The 20,781-nt window shown below is 43.6% G+C and overlaps 1 protein-coding gene across 3 annotated transcripts in view; it reads right to left on the reverse strand.

Annotated features, from left to right (window-relative positions):
- Positions 1-9,888, reverse strand: part of CCDC148 (coiled-coil domain containing 148) — a 34,719-nt gene extending 24,831 nt beyond the window's left edge. For 2 of the 3 annotated variants that reach the window (XM_031063726.1, XM_031063728.1), the window contains exons 1-7: positions 9,808-9,887; positions 8,158-8,279; positions 5,175-5,278; positions 4,526-4,608; positions 4,202-4,365; positions 3,851-3,946; positions 3,578-3,759 (exon numbers count right to left, since the gene is read on the reverse strand). In XM_031063726.1, the coding sequence (XP_030919586.1) occupies positions 3,578-3,759; positions 3,851-3,946; positions 4,202-4,365; positions 4,526-4,608; positions 5,175-5,278; positions 8,158-8,279; positions 9,808-9,862 (806 nt within the window). In that variant the 5' untranslated portion in view covers positions 9,863-9,887. Of the gene's footprint in view, positions 1-3,577; positions 3,760-3,850; positions 3,947-4,201; positions 4,366-4,525; positions 4,609-5,174; positions 5,279-8,157; positions 8,280-9,807 lie in introns of all 3 variants that reach the window. The other variant, XM_031063727.1, reaches the window with a different exon arrangement.
- Positions 9,889-20,781: the final 10,893 nt, after the last annotated feature.

A 20,781-nucleotide genomic window follows, 5' to 3' on the forward strand; every position in this document is an offset into this window, starting at 1 on the left:
ACACAGTGCCACCATGACAGAGTGCCACCATGACACCACGCAGTGCCACCGTGCCACCATACACACAGTGCCACTGTGACAGAGTGCCACAATGCCACCACACAGTGCCACCGTGCCACTATACACACAGTGCCACCATGACAGAGTGCCACCACACACACAGTGCCACCGTGACAGAGTGCCCCAATGCCACCGTGACAGAGTGCCACCATGCCACTACACAGTGCCACCATGACAGAGTGCCACCATGACACCACGCAGTGCCACCGTGCCACCATACACACAGTGCCACTGTGACAGAGTGCCACAATGCCACCACACAGTGCCACCGTGCCACTATACACACAGTGCCACCATGACAGAGTGCCACAATGCCACCACACAGAGCCACCGTGCCACCACACACACAGTGCCACCACACACACAGTGCCACCGTGACAGAGTGCCCCAATGCCACCGTGACAGAGTGCCACCATGCCACTACACAGTGCCACCATGACAGAGTGCCACCATGACACCACGCAGTGCCACCGTGCCAGAGTGCCACAATGCCACCACACAGTGCCACCGTGACAGAGTGCCCCAATGCCACCACACACATGCAGTGCCACCACACACACACAGTGCCACCGTGCCACCAGGTGAGAAGCCCAGCCCCTGCTGTCCCCGGGGGCACTGCCCCTTGCAGCAGCACAAACAGCCTGGCAGGGCCCTGGAAGAGGAATCCACCCTGAATCTGCTCCGCTCTGTCCTGCTCTCCCACTCCTTTGAAAGGATGCTGCACAGGATCCAGTGCTGAGTCTGCAATGCTCCATTCATCCTTCAGTCATTTAAATAATTTAGACTCCCTTGGAAATTGTGGAAAAAAATATAATAGTGCTTAGAGAATCATTCTAACGCACATCAGTCCAAGCCCATAATCTGTGGGATAATTCAGACCTGGGTATTCCCCAAGCACAAAAATTTGTGTTTCAGCAACGTTTAAATAAAATAAAATTAAATTATAAAATATTGTAATCCTGTATAAGGCTTGAAAACAAACCCAAGATCTTCTTCCATTTCTAAAAGCAATGACTACTGCAATGTGCATTCTAGTGTGAATGAAAATAGCACAGAATAGACCAGACCAGAACATTATCTTATTTTAAAGTTTCTGTTTTGAACATTTTATGTACATTTTCCAAATTCTCTGTTCTGGACAGTCTGAAGTATTAAAAAATGGGATGTGCAATGCCAGAGTAGTATTAACTGAAGGTTTCTTTACTGTACAATCAACATACGATGACAGAGGAAGTGAAGTGGCCAAGTGACCAAGCTATTGTGTTATCAGAGAATCACGTGCTACTGAGCAACTTCTCAAACCACAAAAATAAGAAAAGAATGTATTGCAGGAGGACATGTGGTCTCTCTGGGTACAGAGCAGTGACAAGAACTGCAAAGGCTTTGTTAGGGCTGTATTAACCAGGAGAGCACAGGGCATGCACACCAAGGTCGAGGGCCTGTCACTCCATTTCTGACTGCATTATCTGTGCCAGTTGGATCACAGGTAGCATGATGAATTATGGAACACTTCAATCACAAGGCTGCATCCTTGCAAACTCATAGGATATCTCCATGCAAATTAGCCAATATAAATGTAATGAGTTGAGTTTTACAAACCCATACCTTGGAAGCAAGCAATGCTATAAGAACAAAGTGTTTCTTTTTTTAAAATTGAAAACTCATTTTTAATCCTGTTGTGGATGAAATCACTTGAACATAAATGAGCAACACATCAAAAATTTGGAGACCAGAAGGCAAACAAAAGTCACCAAGGTCTAGTTTTAAATCAAAAGCCTGAGGTGATTGCTGGTGGTTCATTTATGATTCCTCCATTTCCAGTTCTCAGGGCTGGCCCAAACTGGGTCTGTGGCCCTGCAGCCCCTTACAGCCCCAGCAGATTCCTGCCCCACCAGCAGCATGTCCCCAGCTCCATCCACTGCATTTTTCCCATCTAGAGGTCTCACCCTCCTTCCTTCCAAGTGCCACTGCACGTGTTCAGGCTACCACTGATTCTCTTTCATTACAAATATGGCATTTTATCTTTAAGTCCCAATATTATTTAATTATTGGTGCAAAATTAGCTAGTTCCAGACCCAAACTGACACCTAGCCTATGATCAGTGAAAATACTACAGCAGATTTTTCAACCATTTTCAGAAATTATGTTGTCTATATCCACATCTGTCTATTGTTCAGCAGTACAGATGCTGTGTGTGTCAAGGATTTTAACTTACGAATTTTCACCAAAATTGTGTTGATCATAAACTTTGACACAAATTTGATTAAAACTGCTAGAAAGACTTTGTACATTTTTACTGATTTAGCATTTGTCACAGGTTTTCGCATTGTGGTTGTTAAAACCTCTACGGTAAGAGAAACTGTAACAAAATATCAGAGAGAGCAGCAAAAGAAGTGCTTAAATTTGCCATTTGTGGCTCCATAAATCAAAACAATTTCCAATAAGTATCATGTTCTAACTGCTAGGATGCTCCAGTAATAACACATATGTTTCAGGTACCACCAGAAGAGCACACAGAATATTTGTACAATCTGTACAATGGATAATTAGAGCATAACATCCCTTTCTATGGCAGCCAGCATCTTCAGCCTGTTTCAGCACACCAGACTCATTCAGCAGCAGAGACAGAACAAACACTGTAGTATATGCGTACACCGAAAACTGATTTGGAAGCAACATGTGATTGTTTTACCAAAGAAATTCAGGGACCTTCCTGTTCTCCCCAGGCTACACACCACTCCACTGGCCTACCCCTTCTTAGTCTTTTGACAACCTGAAGCCATCCAAAGGAACATCAGGGATGGCAAAAACAAAGGCCATGCAATGTCTGCAACTCAGGACCTCCTAGACTCTAGACAGCCTCAGCAGAAAGGCTAAGCTTTATATTATTAATACACAGGTTTATTACACTTCTAGGTCATTATGAATACTGGTCTTTCAATAAACACTTCCATTTACAGAAAAATCTCTCCTCCTCCTCCTGTAGCTCTGAATCAGAGCTATATACATCTTTTATGTTTCTTTGTGATGACAATTAATGCAGTGATCCAAAATTTGTGAAAAGATTGGACATTTTTATCTGCTTGATTGATGAAAGCACTGGAGATGTGTCTTGGAAAAAGACTGTACTTCTCCGTCATAATCTTGCTAGCGTAATTACCATACAGAAGGAGCAATTTCCATTCCTGCAAGAGCATATGCAAAGGACATTTGATGCACACCAGATTGTTGGTTCCTTAATCCACCAAACACATTGCTTGTTATTTCAGCTGATAACTCTTGCAAGGCCTGCTTCACTGCAGCTGTGAGAGCACCCACTGTCCAAGGCCAGGGCCGGGCAGTGCCTCCCCTGCTTGCACAGAGCAGAGCCACAGCGAGTGGCACAGCCACCCAGAGCACACCCCAGGTGCACAGCTCATCCCTGCACAGACCCACACAGACAGGGCAGGACCTGCACAGAGCCTCCCCAGAGCACACCCCAGGTGCACAGCTCATCCCTGCACAGGTGTGGCAGTACCTGGACAGGGCCTCCAGCTGCTGCTCCACCTCCTGGAGCTTGGCCCCGTAGCCCCTGGCGAGCTCCTGGTACTCCTCCATCAGCAAGGCCTGCAGGTCAGGGTAGGGGCACTCCAGCGACACCAGCTCGGGAGGAACTTCAAGGAAAAGCCCATTTTTCTCTTCAGAAGAGTGCACCAATGCCTGTAATGAAGAAATGCTGCTCAGGGCACTACTCTGCATCATATTTACCCTCTCAATTAACTTCTACTTGAACTTATAAGGAAAAACTTACATTTTCTTTGTACTCTTCGAGCTCTCTTTCCAAAGCCACACTTTCAAGGATGAGACCTTCCAAAATTGCCTTCTGTTGATTCTTCATAAACTTGATCTATTTCATGAAACATGTCACTGTTACTCTTTCTCTTGCTACGATATGAAAACTCTTATTTAGAAACAGAGTCAGATTTCCAGCCCTGCACTGCTACGGTTTTAGACTTTGGTGAGCAGATTTACACCATGATAAGAAGGGGGGTTAATGGCACACTCTGCATGTGAGCTATAGTCTCAAAGTTCAACAAAAAAATAAATGAAAACGCTAAATTATGGTGATAGTAAATTGTAAAAATAAAGTTAAAACACGGACCTGCTGTAACACCTCAGCTGAATTGATCTTGGGCTTCTGACAAGATTCTTTTGAGAGGTAACGCTGCACTTGAGACAGTTTGAGTTTCAAATCCTCCTTCAGCTGCCAGACAGGAACTAAAGCGTTTGTTTGATAAGTGTCCCACTCCTTGGACAGTTTCTGCTCTGTAAGAACATAAAGCTTTCTCAAACACACAAAAGATGTTACACAGCATGCACTATGTAAATCTAAACCTGTCAAGGAAGGGATTAAAAAACCCAAACAAACAATCAAGATAATGTTGATTATAAAAAAGTAATTAAGAAATTAATAAAAAATTCTTACCCAATTCCCTCAAATCAAAAAAGAAGTTGCTCTTATTGCTTTCTTCATCAAGAAAAGTCTTCATTTCTTCTTCTGCTTTTTGCCTGAAGGAAATGAACATGCATTTTGCAGAAGGACTTAATTTCTTATTCATTAGATTTGCAAGAATGATGAGCCTCAAATACCCCAATAATTACATTAAAAAGGAGATTCCTTGCCTGGGAAGGTATGAAGTGAAGACCTTGGACACAAAGATGGTAAAGAAGCCACAAATGCTCTTGTTGAGTACACAGGGTAATGGACAAGGCCACTGTTGATGTCCCCTGTTATGTGACCTCAACACACAGCCTAGAGACAGCCTCTAAAGGAACTAAAAGGCATCTGGAAACTTTTGATACTCTTACAAAGACACAGGCTTCAGATGCTGCAGATCAACTGAACAGCTGTGAGAGCAGCATTCCTGCCCTCCCTGCCCTCAGGTGAGCTCTTCATGCCACAGACCCCTCTCCACGTGGATCACAAACCTTCATTCCCCACACAAAAACACCCTCAGAACAGGTATTATAATCTTTTTTTCCCAGAGTCCCTTGAACCAATTATGCCAGCCCAAAAACTCTGTCTGTCTGCTGGTCTCTTTAGTAATCACTCATTAAGATTCCTCAGCCCTTACCTGCTCTCGCTCAGTCTTTTATACTCTTGCCGCCACACCTGACGATGCTGTTTCAGCAGCATTTGCTCTTTGCTGATTTTTGAAACTTGCTCTGCTTTTTTAATCTGCAGGGAAAATTAAAGGTTGTGATTTGAACATATTCAACAGCTTTATCAAATGCCTTCACAAGGAAACTTTTAAATACAGAATGATGAACCTAATAGCTTTTTATAAACTGTGTTTTTCTAAAGAGCAATGGGGTCAAATGTAACCAATTTTCATTAAATAAGTTTGTTGCATTTCAAATCACGATTAATGAGAGGAGAAAGTAAAAATAAAAACCAGTCCATTTTCTTCTTTCCTGTCCCATCCCTATGTCTCTGGAAGTAAAGATGAGGAAGGATAAGCAGAAGAACAAAAAACATACTTTTTTACAGGTGGGAAGATGAAAGATGAAAATATGTCAAGAAAAAGAATTTCAAAATGTATTACTAAAAAAGAAGGTTTTTTACCAAATCTATCCAATTAGAGAGGCTCTCAAACAGAGGACTTCACAAAAACATTGCTTCACACTTTGGATAAAATAGGAATACCTGCTTTTGAAACAGATGGAGTTCCTGCTCAAACCAGAGGAAAGCCTGCCTGGGGAAGGCTGCTGAAGTGGAACAGATGACTCTGGCCAGCCAACAGTGATGGAAAAAGGCTCAGAAGCCTGAGAGAAGTGGTTTCCTCTGACCCTCCTGCTGCCCTGTCTCTGGCCCTGGGTGCATGCTGAGGACAAAGCCCCTTCCCGCTTCCCTTGGGGCTCCCTCGCCATCCTTTCCCCCAGAGCTGCTCCCCAGCAGCTCCCACAGCTCCTGCACTGCCCCTTTGCCCTCCCCAGCTCCCCCTCACACAGACACACCGTCCTGTGGCAAAACAGCAGCCAGGCAAGAAAAATACATGGAGAGTCTTGTGTTCATTCATAACAGGGAGAAATGGACAAAGACCTCACTCCACATCCAGTTCAGCAAAGGAATGATGTTTCAGGTCAAAACTGCTGGGACTCCACTTGGTTCAGGTGGAAACAACCTGTCCTGCCCAGGGCAAAGCTGCTCAAAGCCACCAGGACCCCTCTGTGTCCACATGCACCAGAGCACTGAGCAAACACACCCAGAGACAGAGACGTGTCCCCAGCATGTCCCCTGTCCAGCCATCCCACACGCAGAGACACAGACGTGTCCCCAGCATGTCCCCTCTCCCGCCCCAGCTGGGCTGGGGACACCAGCAGGAAAAGGTGGAATTGCTCTTTGCAGCACTCACACACAGACAAGGAAGGGCTTGAAAACTCTGCAATCAGAGTTCCTCAGCCAGCCACCAACAAAGCTGAAATCTGCTCCAGACACAAACCCAGCTGGGATCAGCTGAGCCCAGAGCCTGAGGGTGAGCTCACCTGAAATCCTGCTCCAGACACACAAACCCAGCTGGGATCAGCTGAGCCCAGAGCCTGGGGGTGAGCACACCTGAAATCCTGCTCCAGACACACAAACCCAGCTCAGGTAAGCTGAGCCCAGAGCCTGGGGTGAGCTCACCCGGCCCCAGGAAGAGCCCAGCTGGGAGGGCTGATCCTCCTGCCGGGCACCAGCCCTGCCTTGGGGCTGCTCCGGGGGGAGCAGCTGCGGAGGGGACGCTGTGTGCCCTGCCTGGGACACCAGGTGTTACACGAGCTGCACTGGGCTCTGCTGCAGCTTGAACACACGAGTTCCACGCCTTCAATCACTTGCTACAATACTTTGGCATCAAAGATAATGTCTCGCTTTTATTGCTTACATATTTTCACACTCTAAAAGTTACTTATAGTTTCCTCTAGTTCATGAAACATATTACTGCTACTTCTTTCTCCTGTTACAATATGAAAACTCTTATACAAAATCAAAAAGTGTTAAGCAAACAGAATACTGTATTTAAAGCAATTTGAAAATAGCTACATCTGCAAACCAATTCTAAAACTAAGTGAAACAAAAGTTGAAATACCTTTATATGTAAAGTACAACATGCTCTTGAAATGATTTTATAGCAACAGCATTGCCATTTATGTATAACTACTGCAATATTACCTTTTTTCCCTGTTGGGCTGTCTTTTTATTTCTTAAGCAGTCAGCAGCTGATTTGCCATTTGTTTCTTTGGTTCTACCTCAAAGGAAGAGGAACCCAGTTCTTCAAAAGCTGAATGGCTTGGATCAGATGTGTTCCACCTACTACAACAAGCAGTAGGTGGAACACATCCTAGTCTCTCTGGAGTTTCCACCATACATATTTTACTACCTACCCAGTTGGAAAACACTTGAGAAAGTGAAAAAACAAAAGAAAGATGAAAAAATAACGCTTGAATGAATTCAGTAGAATTTGGTATTGCCAATCCATGACCAATATCTGCCAGAATTGTTGATATGATACCTACATGCACTAAAGAAGCAATATAGTAGTAATAATAATAATAATAATTTATTTATAATCTTTTTTTTCTCTCTCATTCACCCTTCTCTAGCATTAAATAAGGCTCCTCTTGTCTTTGCCCCTTGAGATGTTCTGCACCAATTTATACCTTTCTGTCTGCTCCACATTTACATTTTATGGCTATTAAACATTTTTAATCTTCTTTTTAAGAGCTACCTCCACTTGAGTTTTGGAAATCCTCACTTCATATCTTTTTGTTCGGCTTTTTTTTCTGGATTAGCCTTCCCTTCTCATTTAATCACACAAATTCTTCATTGCCCCCAGGATTATGTAATAAGTTTGGGTGAATTTCCTCAAGGCAGTAAAACACAAATTTTTCCTGTTTGTTGAGGAAGCAGAATCCACAAATACTTTGCATCCCTGATCTGAACAAAGTCCCCACATTGACATTAACACATCCAAATCCCAGTATAGCTGTGATAAACTTTCATATTTGACCCCCTCTGGCTGAAAGAAATATGGTCACTGAATTTCAAAAGCATACACAGCACAAATAAAAAAATCATACCTTTAACTGAATTTGTGCAGAGGCCATTTTTGCCTCTGCAGCAAGGTCATACAGATGTTTGTAGTCAACAGGTTTGTACTTCTGGCTGCAAAGAGCATTTCTGGCAGGAACCACCACATTGTCTAGTTATCATATAAAACACACAAGGACATTTCAATTTCTCGAGAAATAATTTAAGTGCAAGGCATAAAATGAAAGCTCTATAGACAGAAATCAGAACCAATGTTTTCAACACTAGAAGTTTTCATCCCAATATTGTTAGTTGGTGAATGACAATTTGAAACAAACATAAACTAACATACTACATCAAAATTATATAAGAAATAGTAACCAGTTGTCTGTTTTCAAAAAGTTAAATTGACAAGTCTTTAGTTTACCTGTGAATTTAGTTATCAATTCATTTTAAACTGCATTTACAGGCATTGTAATAACTTCTTATACAGATATACCTAAGTTTCAATAAACGCATCCTTCTTGCACTGATTGGAAAACTGCCCCAATGTTTTTTGCAACCTGTGGGTTGAGCAACAGGAGTAGTTTTTTTCTGGAAGGTATAAAATTGAGGTACAATTACAATTGTAAATGAACTACCTGAACTTTTGCCCTAGCACTGTGAAGCCCTGGTGCACAGATACTCAGTCATTCCACACAAGCTAGGAGGCTTACAGGGATCAGGGATGGGCATTTCCTCACAACCTCTGCTTCAGTTTTCTTTGGTAGTGAAATTGGCCGTTATGTTTCACATTCCCTACTAAGCTCTGTGGCTGGAAGTGCTGACATGTGGTTTGACAGAGGGGTAAAAGGTAAAATAAATCCTGCAGAGCCATCCCACGGTCCTGTTCAAGCCTCCCCAGGATTCTCATTTGCTGCATGCCCACACAAAGCTGACAGCACCTCTCCAGAGGATGCCTCGCTGGGAAGGGCTTTCCAAGCCCCCTGCCCTGGGACAGGCAGAGACTGGGCACTGCGTGGAGGGGAGTAGCCCTGGGGAGAGCAACTCGGGGATCCTGTGGGCAAAACCATTGGGCATGAACTGGCAAGGAGCCCAGCAAGCCAGCCTGGGCCTGGCCTGCAGGAGAGGCAGCGTGGAGTTCAGCTGTTAATTCACTTCATGAATGGTGCCAGGGGAGGTGCTCTGCCCCTCTGCTCTGCACCTGGACCTGCAGAGACCAACACTGAGCTCCAGGACCCTGCCACAGGGGGACAAACCTGGCCCAGAGACCGTGGAAATGGGCTGGACCATTTCTCCTATGAAGACAGGCTGAGAGAGGAGGGGATGTTTGGCTTGAGGAGACTCAAGGGAAACTTTATTGCAGCCTCTTGGTATGTAAAGGGGGCTTCTATGGGAAACAGAAAGGCTCTTCACCAGGATCTGTGACAGCGAGAGGGACAGCAGGTGCAGCCTGAAAGGAGGGTGGGTACAGACAGGAACAAAAGAAGGAATTGCTCCTGGCAGGGTGGGCAGCCCTGGCACAGGGTGCCCAGAGCAGCTGGGGCTGCCCCTGCATCCCTGGCAGGGTCCCCGGGCCGGCTGGGGGACCGGGGCTCAAACCATAACCAGGGTGCTGTAACAGCTCCTACATGAGGCTATTCATTGCAGAGTGTTTCATAAAGAGTCAAGAAAACAATTAAACACGATAGCATACATACCTCCACCACTAATCCTATGAGCTAAAAACAATGCTCCATGGTCCAGCTCATCCATTTTTATTTTTTTTGTATTTTTATACCTGTTGAGAAACAAACATAGGTTTTGAGAATACCAACGTTGTGGATGCAATCTAAAAACACTTTCAAAAATACCTATTGTTTTTTGAGAAGAGGTACATCTCACTAAAAATGTAATTAGACAGAAATTCCTCCAGTTTCTCTTTCACTTTAGGAGAGATTTCACACGCCTCATACCATTTAGCAGCCAGGAAAAGAAAATATTATTTCCTTGATGAATTTGTAATGCTGTGACATAGCTCATCTATTCTTTGCTTTATGCCTTTCAAAATATGAGCCCCTCAATCCAAATGTCAGATCAGGTTTTGAAGTGTTCTTTGCTTTATAGAAATTTAGCCTGAAGAGATCAATCTTTCCTTCTTTTGGAGACGGCCCAGGTCCCTTTAACCCCTCTGTAGTAACACCTGTGAAACCAGGGCAGTTGTTTGGGCAGCAGAGGCTCAGCTCTTGGTGAGCAGCATGTGTCAGGCATCCACATCATCATGGGTCAAATGGGATGTGTCAGATGCAATAAGTTACACAACACAGTAAAAAAATGTCTTGTATGTGTCAGACCCCTTACTTTCAATTAAGCATGCATAGGTGTCATCCCAGGCCTGGCATGGAAATAAAAGCAATAGATCCACCTGAGGTGTTTCAGCTGAACTGAATCAACAGCTGAGTCCCACCAGAAAGGAAAGGCCATGTCCAGCAAGGCTCCCCGTGAACCCCCTCCCTCAAACCCAGCCATACTGTGCCAAAATTTCATACACACAAAGTTCCATCTCTTTGTCATACCTTTGACATTTGCAGTCCCACAGCAAGCATCAACACAGCAAATAGTAAAGCAGCCAAATTTGTTCATTTGTGGAGTTATTTCCTCACTGTTCTAGTGAGATGAACTGGTTTATCCCTACAAATTCCAAGGATGGCACAATGCAACAGGAAGGTGGGAAGGCAGACCAGCAGAAGAAATGTAACGGGGATTGCTCTGACAGAGAGCTATTAATGTCAGCCAAATAAAAAGGTGACACTGCAACTGAAGACAGTTCACAGTGTAGTTTGCTGTGAGCTGTTTGACACTCTGCATCCATATATTCCTGCTATAGACAGTCAGTCTTCCTCTGCCTGCTTTTCGTGGTTTCTGATCATCTGAGCACTGCTTCTACTGACAAACCTGGGAAGGGAGTACTGCAGTGACTCTCATCTACACCACATAATGCAGGCAAAAATAACACTGATGGAAAATTGGGAGTACTCAAAAGCTCTAAGAAGATTGGATCCATCACAGGCACTTCCCTCTATTAAAACCTTTTATTACTGTTCCCTGTGCAGCTGCTGCAGCAGCGTCACTCTCCTGTATTACACATTTGGGGAACCATCATCCTAATCTGGGCCCATCTGGCCAGCTTTAAATGACAAGCTTCTAACACAAGACACGCTGTCCTTTTTGAAAAATAACTATGGATACTAGAAAGATTAGCAGCAGCAGAGCTACCCCTCTGGGTTATTTATTTGTTCATTTGGCAAATTGTTAATATCTTCTTTCTATTGACATATTTCTGATTTAAAGTCAGTATTTGAGCAAAACTTCACACATATTAGCCTTAGCTTCACCTCCTCTCACAAGAAACCAAGAATACATCTCGAGAACAGAACTGATGCAAAAAATTTACTACTCATTTTCTGTAAATTTAGGGTATTTGATGAATCAAGTCCTTAATCCCTTCTAGCCAACCCATTTCTCTCTTCCACAATGAAGTCATACGTTTGTATTTGATCTCAGCCTTTCACAGGCATTCTTTTCTGTTATTCAACATTACGAACTAACTAAAACACTGAAAGTGAATGCTAAGATGGTTCTGGAAAAGGACAAGATCCATTTAAATCTGCATTTTATCTTCAGTAACTAATAAACATACTAATCAAAATGATAAAAACACAGCTAGTTATATTTATTTCTGCTTTAATGCAGATATAGTTAGAAACATCTCTAGAAATACTATAGAAGTCTATCTAAGCCCAAGTTCCAATACCCTGCCTCAAAGCTTTGCTCAAACTTCATTGCAGGCTCTAGGCTGGCAGTCTTGATGCATCTTAAAAAGAAAAAGTGCACAAGATCAACCAGTCAGCAGGCAGAAGTCCCTGTACATAGAAATCTGTCCCCCAAGAATGCCAAGTCAGCTCTGCCTACAGCCAACCACAGCTAAATCTTTTAGCAGCAGTAAAAAGCACAAGGTTTATCAAATCTCTTTTTCTGCTCCTTGGACAATTCAGTATTTCTCTTTTAGGCAATAAAAACATAGTCTCTTAAAAGATTTCATCTCCAATTCAACCTAACTCTCCAGTACACTCTTAATGCGAGCCCTTGCTGATGTCTGAGGGATGTGACCTATGTTTATTCTTACACATGCAAATAGCCAATACTGAGGCAAGACTCTCCTTCCTTTCATTTAAATAGAAATTAAATTCCCCAGTGTCAGTCAGCATTCCTGGAGGAAGCCAAGCCTGGTGCCTGCCACATTCTGCTCCTGGGGATGAGTCAGGTCCAGCCCAGGCCCCAGTTCCACAAGTGAGTGCTCCCAGTGAGTTTAACCAGTGCTTTTAAAAGAGCCTGATTCCACTGTCTCTATTCAACTAGTTGTTTGCACACATAAACCTTTGCAGATCTGGGTCACCAGGGCCATTTTCCCTCCCAGCTAAAGTGCTGCTCATCAAGTGAAGGACAGATGGGTTTCTGGCAGGGAGGCACAGTGCTCAACGAGCCAGACATGCCTTTTGAAACACAATTTCTCGTGCATGTTTTAAATCCCTCACGTTATTAAATGCAAAAGTCAATAATATGAATCAAGCCTTCACAAAAGACAATTTAGTAGCATCACCAGTGCAGTGCAGCAGGTGCTCCTGGGGTCTGTGTGAAGGAAGGCTGCAGAATCCTGTCACAGCGGGTGCCACAGTGTCCCAGTCCTCTCCGTGGCTCACCTGATGTGCTGCTGGGGCTACAGCACCAAAACCCAGAGCTGAACCACACACTTCCCGAGAGCAGCACCAACAGGAACTTGGATTATACAGTACAGCAGAGGTTCCTACCAAATACAGACTCAGGAAAAATCCCCAAATTCAGAAGTCCCTTATTCGCAGTGCTCTCTTTTGAATATCTGGCTATGCCTTGAACATTTTGTGGAAGGCTTTTAAAAGATTTTAAAGTTTAATGGAAATGTTAATCGCTTAGTTACTGCATTAATTTAGTTAATGTTTTCATTTAAAGAAAAAGCATATTAATATGCAGTTGTTAAACCCTCTGGTCCTAATTATTGTTAAGGAAAAGAGGCAAAGATTCACTCCCATTGTAGGGTGTGGAGTACAAATAACAAACAAATAATGAGCTTGATCCCTTAATCAGATCCTTTCTCTTCTAGTTGAACTAACTATCTGAAAATGGCACCCATCCAGAATGTGTTAATCTTGCAGCAGTCAATCCTTTCCACAGGAAGAAAATACACAGTATAATACTTCTATCATTCAGTGCCAAAACAGTTTCTAGAAAAATCCCATTGTTTGATTGTAATTTAAATTTACATTCCCCTAAAGAAAGAATTATAGTTCTCTTTGAAATAAAGTCAAGTCTCAGAAATTGTATGTTCCCAAAAGAGACATGGTCCTTTTTGTCTATGATAATCTCATTACTTCCTCATTAAGTAAAACTTAATCCAAATTAGGAAGATCAATTTGAGTAACACTTAAAACAATCAGCTTCATGGACTGCTCTGTCACACTGCAGGGGTAGGGAATAGCTCATCTGCTTTCTGAGGATCTGCACATCACAAGGGAACTCTACTTCCCCTCCATTCTTGGAATATTCTTAGAAAATCCAAGAGAAAATAAACTTTAGGAACACTTAGAAAAAACAAGCAGATTAAAAAAAGGAAGTAAATGCTTTAGAAGTTGGTAAGTTGACACAAAAAGGGTAGGAAATGAAGTCACCATGTCACCTTGGATCAAGTGAGTCAGCTGGCATTTTATGTTGTTTTGTTTCAAAGAAAATGTGCACAATCCATTTGCAGTGACCAGACACAGCTGGCCCACTGCAGTGAGCACACCTGATGATTGCAAGGTTTGAATTAAAGAGCATGAAATGAGAAAATGCTCTGATGCTCTGAGTAGTTAATCATAGAACATTTGGGGTTGGATCTTAAAGCTCCTCCAGCTTCACCCCTGCCATGGCAGGGACACCTTCCCGTGTCCCAGGTGCTCCAGCCCCAGTGTCCAGCCTGGCCTTGGGCACTGCCAGGGATCCAGGGGCAGCCCCAGCTGCTCTGGGCAATTCCTGGCACGTGCCTGGACAAACCTGGACAAAGTCCAGCTTTGCTGAGCTAAAGGCAAAAATTCTGAGGCATCATTTACAGACTTCTATAACACAAGAGATTTGCAGAACTTTGTCATGTGTTGTTTGTATTAATGTTCTATCTTGATTTCTATTTATTACCTCCATGTACAACAAAAGCTAGGAAATGAAACAATATGCAGAAATATATGAAAGAAAGATTGGAAGATGTGAGGCCGAGTTATCCATTACAGGACCCTAAAATTTTCTCCATTACTTAAGACACAATAAAAGTTTAGTTAAATTGACCTGTGACTGCTTGACCCCAAAAGCATACCTGCTGTTGGCTAGGCTGTGTGCAAAGGCTCGTTTGGAATGGTGCAGCAAGCAACTCACCCCTCTGCTGCTCTGCATGCATCAGAAAAACACTTAAATCTACAGAATTCACTTAGCACAACAGAAGCAAAGATGCTGTTACACAAAACTGCAGAGGATCAACATTTCCTGCAATACAACAAAGTACCTGGGCTTTGCACTTCTTATCAAGAGGCAGGATTTGCACTGTACCACAGGAATTGCAGAAACAGATTCCACATGTAACACCACTGGGCCAGTGGAATGGGGATGCAATTTTACAGGCGGGGTTAATTAAGCAGCTAGACCTCAAAAGGAGTTGCAGCAGATCAGTGTGTTCTGCAAGAAGCATCACATGTACTGAACCATCAGATACTGAAATAGTCAATACTAAGTACTAGCAGAAGTTCAATGGAAGACAGTTAAAGAAGCTCAGAGCAGGTCGAAGCCATTGACTCACTTTAAAAGGAAAAAAAGAAGAACAAAAACATACTGAAGACTGGACTTAAAAAAATCTGTGCAAAATATTTAATAACTGGATTCCAGTTGTTAAACCACAGCCCCATTGCTCTTCAGATAAACCAGCCAATGAGATTTTGTTTCCATTGCTGCAAAATGCACAATTGGAAATACACAGTTTGAGAGTCATGATAGCTTTACTTTCTACATCTAGCTATGTCTCAGATTTTGTCAAAGCGAGAAGGGAAACAGGAGTCAGGTTCCTTACTTAAGGAATTAAAAAGGTAATTTTAAGTTGTCCTCACCTTTTGCACTTGCCTCTGGCTTTACTGTTGCCTTTTGTGTAGTATTTTTAATAAATGTATTTCCTCCTACCCCATTTTCATGCTAGCTTTGTTACTGATGTTTTTTACTTAACAAACCCAAATCTGTATGGAAGGGTTCCCTGCCCCACTGCTGGAGGCCTCTTCCTCACAGCCCTGCTGACAGACCAATTTCTGCACTAATTTCCTAATGAACTGCAGGCAGAAGTCAGCTGGCTTCGTTTATGTTGCTGGCAGAACAGTTTAACAGCGCTTCAAGAACATTTGACTCTGTCTGAATGAGCCCAGTTTCTCCCTAAGCCAAGACACTTTTCCCTGTTTAAGCCGGAAGAGCAGTGGCTGTCTGGAGCTGCAGCTCTTTGCACACTTACAATTAGACTGCAGAGCAATCCTGCATCTCAGCTGCCCGACCGCAGGTGGGACACACAGCCAGGGCAAAGCCCGGGGCAGAGAGGGCCCTGAGGGGCCCTGTGAGGCAGCGCTGGCACCAGCTACTCTGTGGCATTATCCTTTTAGCCAGCACAGATGATTTTTGTCTGAGCAGTATAGTGCGAGTGAGAGCACAACGTTTGTCTGCAGCCTGTGAGAGACAAGCCAGAGGGACAGATAATTCATGTGATTTAGGAGCCACTGCAGCTTATTTTGTCAGGAGCATCAGTATCATTTTGTACAGCTTTTGCCAGCTCTGCTAGGCCAAATTCCCAGAGTTATGTGCAGGGAAGCATTTGGCACAACTTCACTTTAAATTATTGCATAATGTTGTCTGATATCTTACTACAAAAAGCGACTCATTCTTGTCTGGGGCCTCTCCGTCACAGCCATCAGAAACGTACAGTCCGTAAACATGAATTGAAAAATCTTTCTGCGTATACTTCTGAATAAGGAGGCAACAAAGAGAATGTATCTCTAGATTTCAGCCTGACATTTTGTATCTCTGGTCTGGTAAGAAAGATTACAATTTGGTTAATTTCTCGACAGTTTTTCCAACCTCATATATAAACTAGTAAGAAGCTAGGTTATATTTTGTTCAGCAACTGTAGCAGTTGGTAGAAACTGCAAAGGATTTTAGCAGACCTTCCCCTGTCCTTGAGCAGATAGAAGTACCTGCATCGCCCAGAGCTGGGGTGGTGAAGGATTTTTTATTTCTTTGTGGGCTTTGGTTGTTTTTTGGTTTGTTTTGGGTTTTTTTAAGGTTTTTTACATGACAATTACAAGCTTAGGACCTGAAAACCCACAGACCAGACCAGCTGCTGATGACCTTGTCTTTACTGGACATCTCACTCAGCATTTTCTGCCATCTTTTCTCCACATCATTCTCTTGGTTGTTGCCAAGCTGCCTGCTTATTTCCAGGTGCTGCAGTACCCTGGAGGAATCCTGACTTACAGGCGCACACCTGATGAAACCTGATTTCACCATTGGCTGGCTCCAGCAGCACAGCTCTCTTCAGGACATCCCTTCTCCTGCTGCCCCACACACAACACCCTCCCTGCACTCGTGGGACCACACTACCAGAAGCAGTGTACTGGGACCGGAGTCACGGGGCTTGCCAGCACAGGTGGTGGAGCTGCACTACAGGTCAGCAAGCTGCTGCTCCTGGAACCGCCTCCATTCTGCTGCAACAGGTACCCAGGGCAAGAGGAGCCCCCACTCCTGCTGTGCATGGCTGCTTGCACATTCCTCGGTGCAGGCACCACAGGCAGCAACAGCACGCTTTGGAAAACTGATCCAAATGAGAAAATAAGGGCATGTATGTTATCACCATATTGCACAAGTTCCATACCTTCCTGGTGATTTCTCATGGGCAGCTCCTCACAGCACTTCTTCACAGCACAGCCAACAAACTCAACTCTCTTCACCACCAGCTAATCCACTCTTTTATAGCACTCATCCTTATTGGACACAGCTGTGGCCTATTAAGGGCAGGCTTGTTCCTAATCTTTGGTGATTAGTACAGCTGCAACTCCTCAGTGGTGAGATTACCTTCTGCACTATCTTTATTTTCTTACATTCCATCCCTCCACACATGTATGCCAGGGAGGCTCCTGGGGAAGCTGGATCAGTTCCATAATGCAGCTCCCTGCATGGCTGCAGGATCCTGTTGCTGGCACTGGGAAAGCTGCAGAGGGCATTATCAGTGTCATTACAGGGCATTATTGTCCTCCCCGTGGCAGCTGGGCTTGAGCCAGAGCACGGGGCCCTGCAAGGAGGACCCGTGGTCATGCTGAGCACTGTGCACAATCTACAATCAAATACTCCTACTTGATGCTTCAAAGCCATGCAAACAACCTGTCAGTATCCAATAGTTTTTCCTCAATATTTTGTTTTACCACTGGGAAACAGTAATATCTATCCACAGCAGAGCAGTAATTTTGAATGGCACTGTCTGAAACAGAACATTTCTATACAAGCCCTCACTGAAAAAGCAAAATGTCAGCCCACCACTTTCCTTAGAAATATACCTGTTAGGTGCCTTACCTCCCCAGTGAAACAATAAAAAGCAGGAGAACATTTAGTGCTTTCTATACCAAATGAAATTACAGTTTCAAAATTACCCAAAATCAATTGTATTGTGATTGACTGAGTTGCTGTGACATCAACACAATGGCTTGCAAAAACTTTTGAAATCGAATTGTAGGTTTTAATGAGAGGAAAAAACCCCACAAATCTAAATAACTCCCCCTGTGAACACTAAACAGCTGTTCATGGCTTGTGTTAGCCTGACATGTCATCACTCTCTTCTCCAGGTATTTTTTTCCCAAAACCTTCATAATTTCAGTATCTGGAAAAGATTACAGTTAAAGCAGGTAGCATTAAAAAGCTTCCAGCAGAAACTAAACCACACACCCCAGCCTCCCCCAAATAACCACCCAAAACCAAACCAACCTAATTCACAAGAACAGAACAAAAAACAGAAAAAAAGAGAAAAACAAAACAAAAAAAAACCCAAGAAACAAAGCAACACTGGTTTTGTGACTGATATTTATCACTAAAATTAAAAGATAGGCACGTTAATATTCTGCAAGGGCTGTAAACATCTATGGAACATATATAAAGCAAGAATCGATTAAGGATTAATTTCAGGATAGATTAAACAAAGCAGAAAAACATATTAATGACTGGAAATGCTGAAGAAGCACAACAGCAACAAAACAACTAGCAAATACCTGTTAACAACATTGCCATCTAAAGCACTGGAAGATGAGCACAGTCAGTTTAAGAGGCCAGATTCAAGGCTCAAGAGAAACCAATACAGTCCCAAAGGAACACATGAGACTAGGTTGTTAGGAATTGCAAACAGAGTGGAATCATGGCTTTCCTAATGACAATGATACAGACCATCTCACTTGCAAGTCGCATCCAGAAGAAGGTGAATAAAAAGACAATAGACTTGTTTGCTGCCAATTTAAAAAATGATGTAAGAATTTAAGCATATATTTGACAAAGGCCACTTTCAGCTAATGGATAAGAAATCAAAGAATCAGCCTCCATGCAGCCCTTTGCATTGGAAAGTTAACATGGGGTGCCTTTCCATAGCCGATGTCGTCCCTGTTGGACAGGGCTGCTGCACTGGGACACACAGCAGGCAATTAGGTAATGTATGGCTGCTCAGGGTGCCAAAACAAATAAACCACCTATGAGGGTATGACTAATACTAGACAGAATGAAACAGCTTTCTCACTGACAGTCATTCAACAGATTTCCAAATCTGACAGAATCTCAAAATGTTACTTTCAATTCTTTCTACTTCTTTTGTGCCAAAACAAACCGACTCAAGATCCTTTTCTCCTTCCCAAGAGCATTTCTTACCCTTTCCCATCTTTCCCCAGCAGGAACCTCTAAAGCACAGACAGACTCTGCAGTGTGTGGCTCTACAGGGATGCAAGGCACCTGGAGCAGCCTGTTCCTGATCACCTGGGACCAGCCAGAACCGGGAAGGCCTGGGGATGGCACTGTGCCACATCCTGCCCCAGGCTGTGCCGTCCGCAGCCCCCACAACGACAGCCAGGAATTGTCCCTTCTCCTGAGGGGCAAGTGAGCTTCCTCCTTTCCCAAAAGCTGTTATCTGTGAAAGCCAAGCCAGCATAATAACACCCAAATTACAGGTGAAAACCAGCTGAGACTGATTTGAAGCTAATTTAATTAATCCAGTACACCTTTGGTAGAAGCAACCTTGCAACTAAGGAAGGTCACAGTTCTCACACATCCTGCACTTTCTCTTCCCTTTATTCTAGATCTAGTTAGTTCACATTTTATCTTTCCTTCACTCCAGCTCTCCACTCTCATTTGACCCTTTCACCACTTATTTTATTTCACACCTGCTACTCTTTATTTTCCTAAGTTTCTACTGTTATTCCCCTCAGCTTCTGTTTCCCATTTCCTAGACAGAGACCACAGTTTTGGTTTGGTAATATTTTATATGTAGTTCACATGGTATAAAGCACGAGATTTTTCAGAGCAGTGAGGACTCAAAACTCCTGTTTACAGCTGCCAAGCATTTTCCATGTGGATATCATCATAATGTAGGAGTTCCTACTGCATTGTTCAACATACAAATAATTATACAAATAGCAACAAAAACCTCAGCGCTTAAATGTCTTACCAACAGCCTACATGGTTTCCATGTAGCAGAGTACATTCTAAGTGGGAAATTCAGAGAAGGGGCTATAAGAGTTTAGAGGTCACTCTCCACCTGCCTCCTCCTTGGTACCTGCAGCTCCCTCCTAAGCAGAGGCTAACCAAGGACATAATTCTACCTGCAGCATCGGCACCAATTAAACCACATCACGAGTCCATGCGTCCTTATGCCTAAAATAAAACTACGATTCACCCCGTCAAACACTAAACGGAAAAACTGAGCTGGATGGAAAACAGACACAAGTTACAATGTGGATACTTTTTCACATTCCTTTACAGCAGGCTTTCTACACCATCCGCATCTATGCAACAGGGGAAGAAGGTGAGTAAAACAACCTCTTGAGACAGCAAGAGCTGCTGATCCGAGTGGCCATTTGGTTTTGGCTCCTCTGAGCCATTTACAGCGTCATTCAATGAAGCGGAGAGTGTCGATCGCTATCGTACCTGCGGGGTGGGAGGAGAGAATAAGTGAATGGAAAACCAGTCACACCTGGGCTACACCGGGACAGTCTGTTTGGGAAGGACAGGAACGGCCCCAGCCAGATCCCCGAGACACACCGAGATGGAGAGTCCAGGACAAACATGGGATGCAAAAAGTTAACCAAGCATTTAACACGCCCAAAGCATGTTATTGAAATGTTTTACGGTGATTTTAGGGATACTGGCTTTTCTTTTCTACGTCTATGATTCCTCACACGCCATCAAGAGAGATCAGCTGCTGTTGGAAGTTTAGAGTGGTAGGATGTTGAAACCCTATGGAAAGCGTTTTTCCATCTTTCCCAAACACCTGGACTTAGCCCGCCGGGCGTGAGCCGCGCCGC

The sequence above is a fragment of the Geospiza fortis genome, unplaced genomic scaffold, assembly GCF_000277835.1.
Source record: "Geospiza fortis unplaced genomic scaffold, GeoFor_1.0 scaffold193, whole genome shotgun sequence".
Classification (NCBI taxonomy): domain Eukaryota; kingdom Metazoa; phylum Chordata; class Aves; order Passeriformes; family Thraupidae; genus Geospiza; species Geospiza fortis.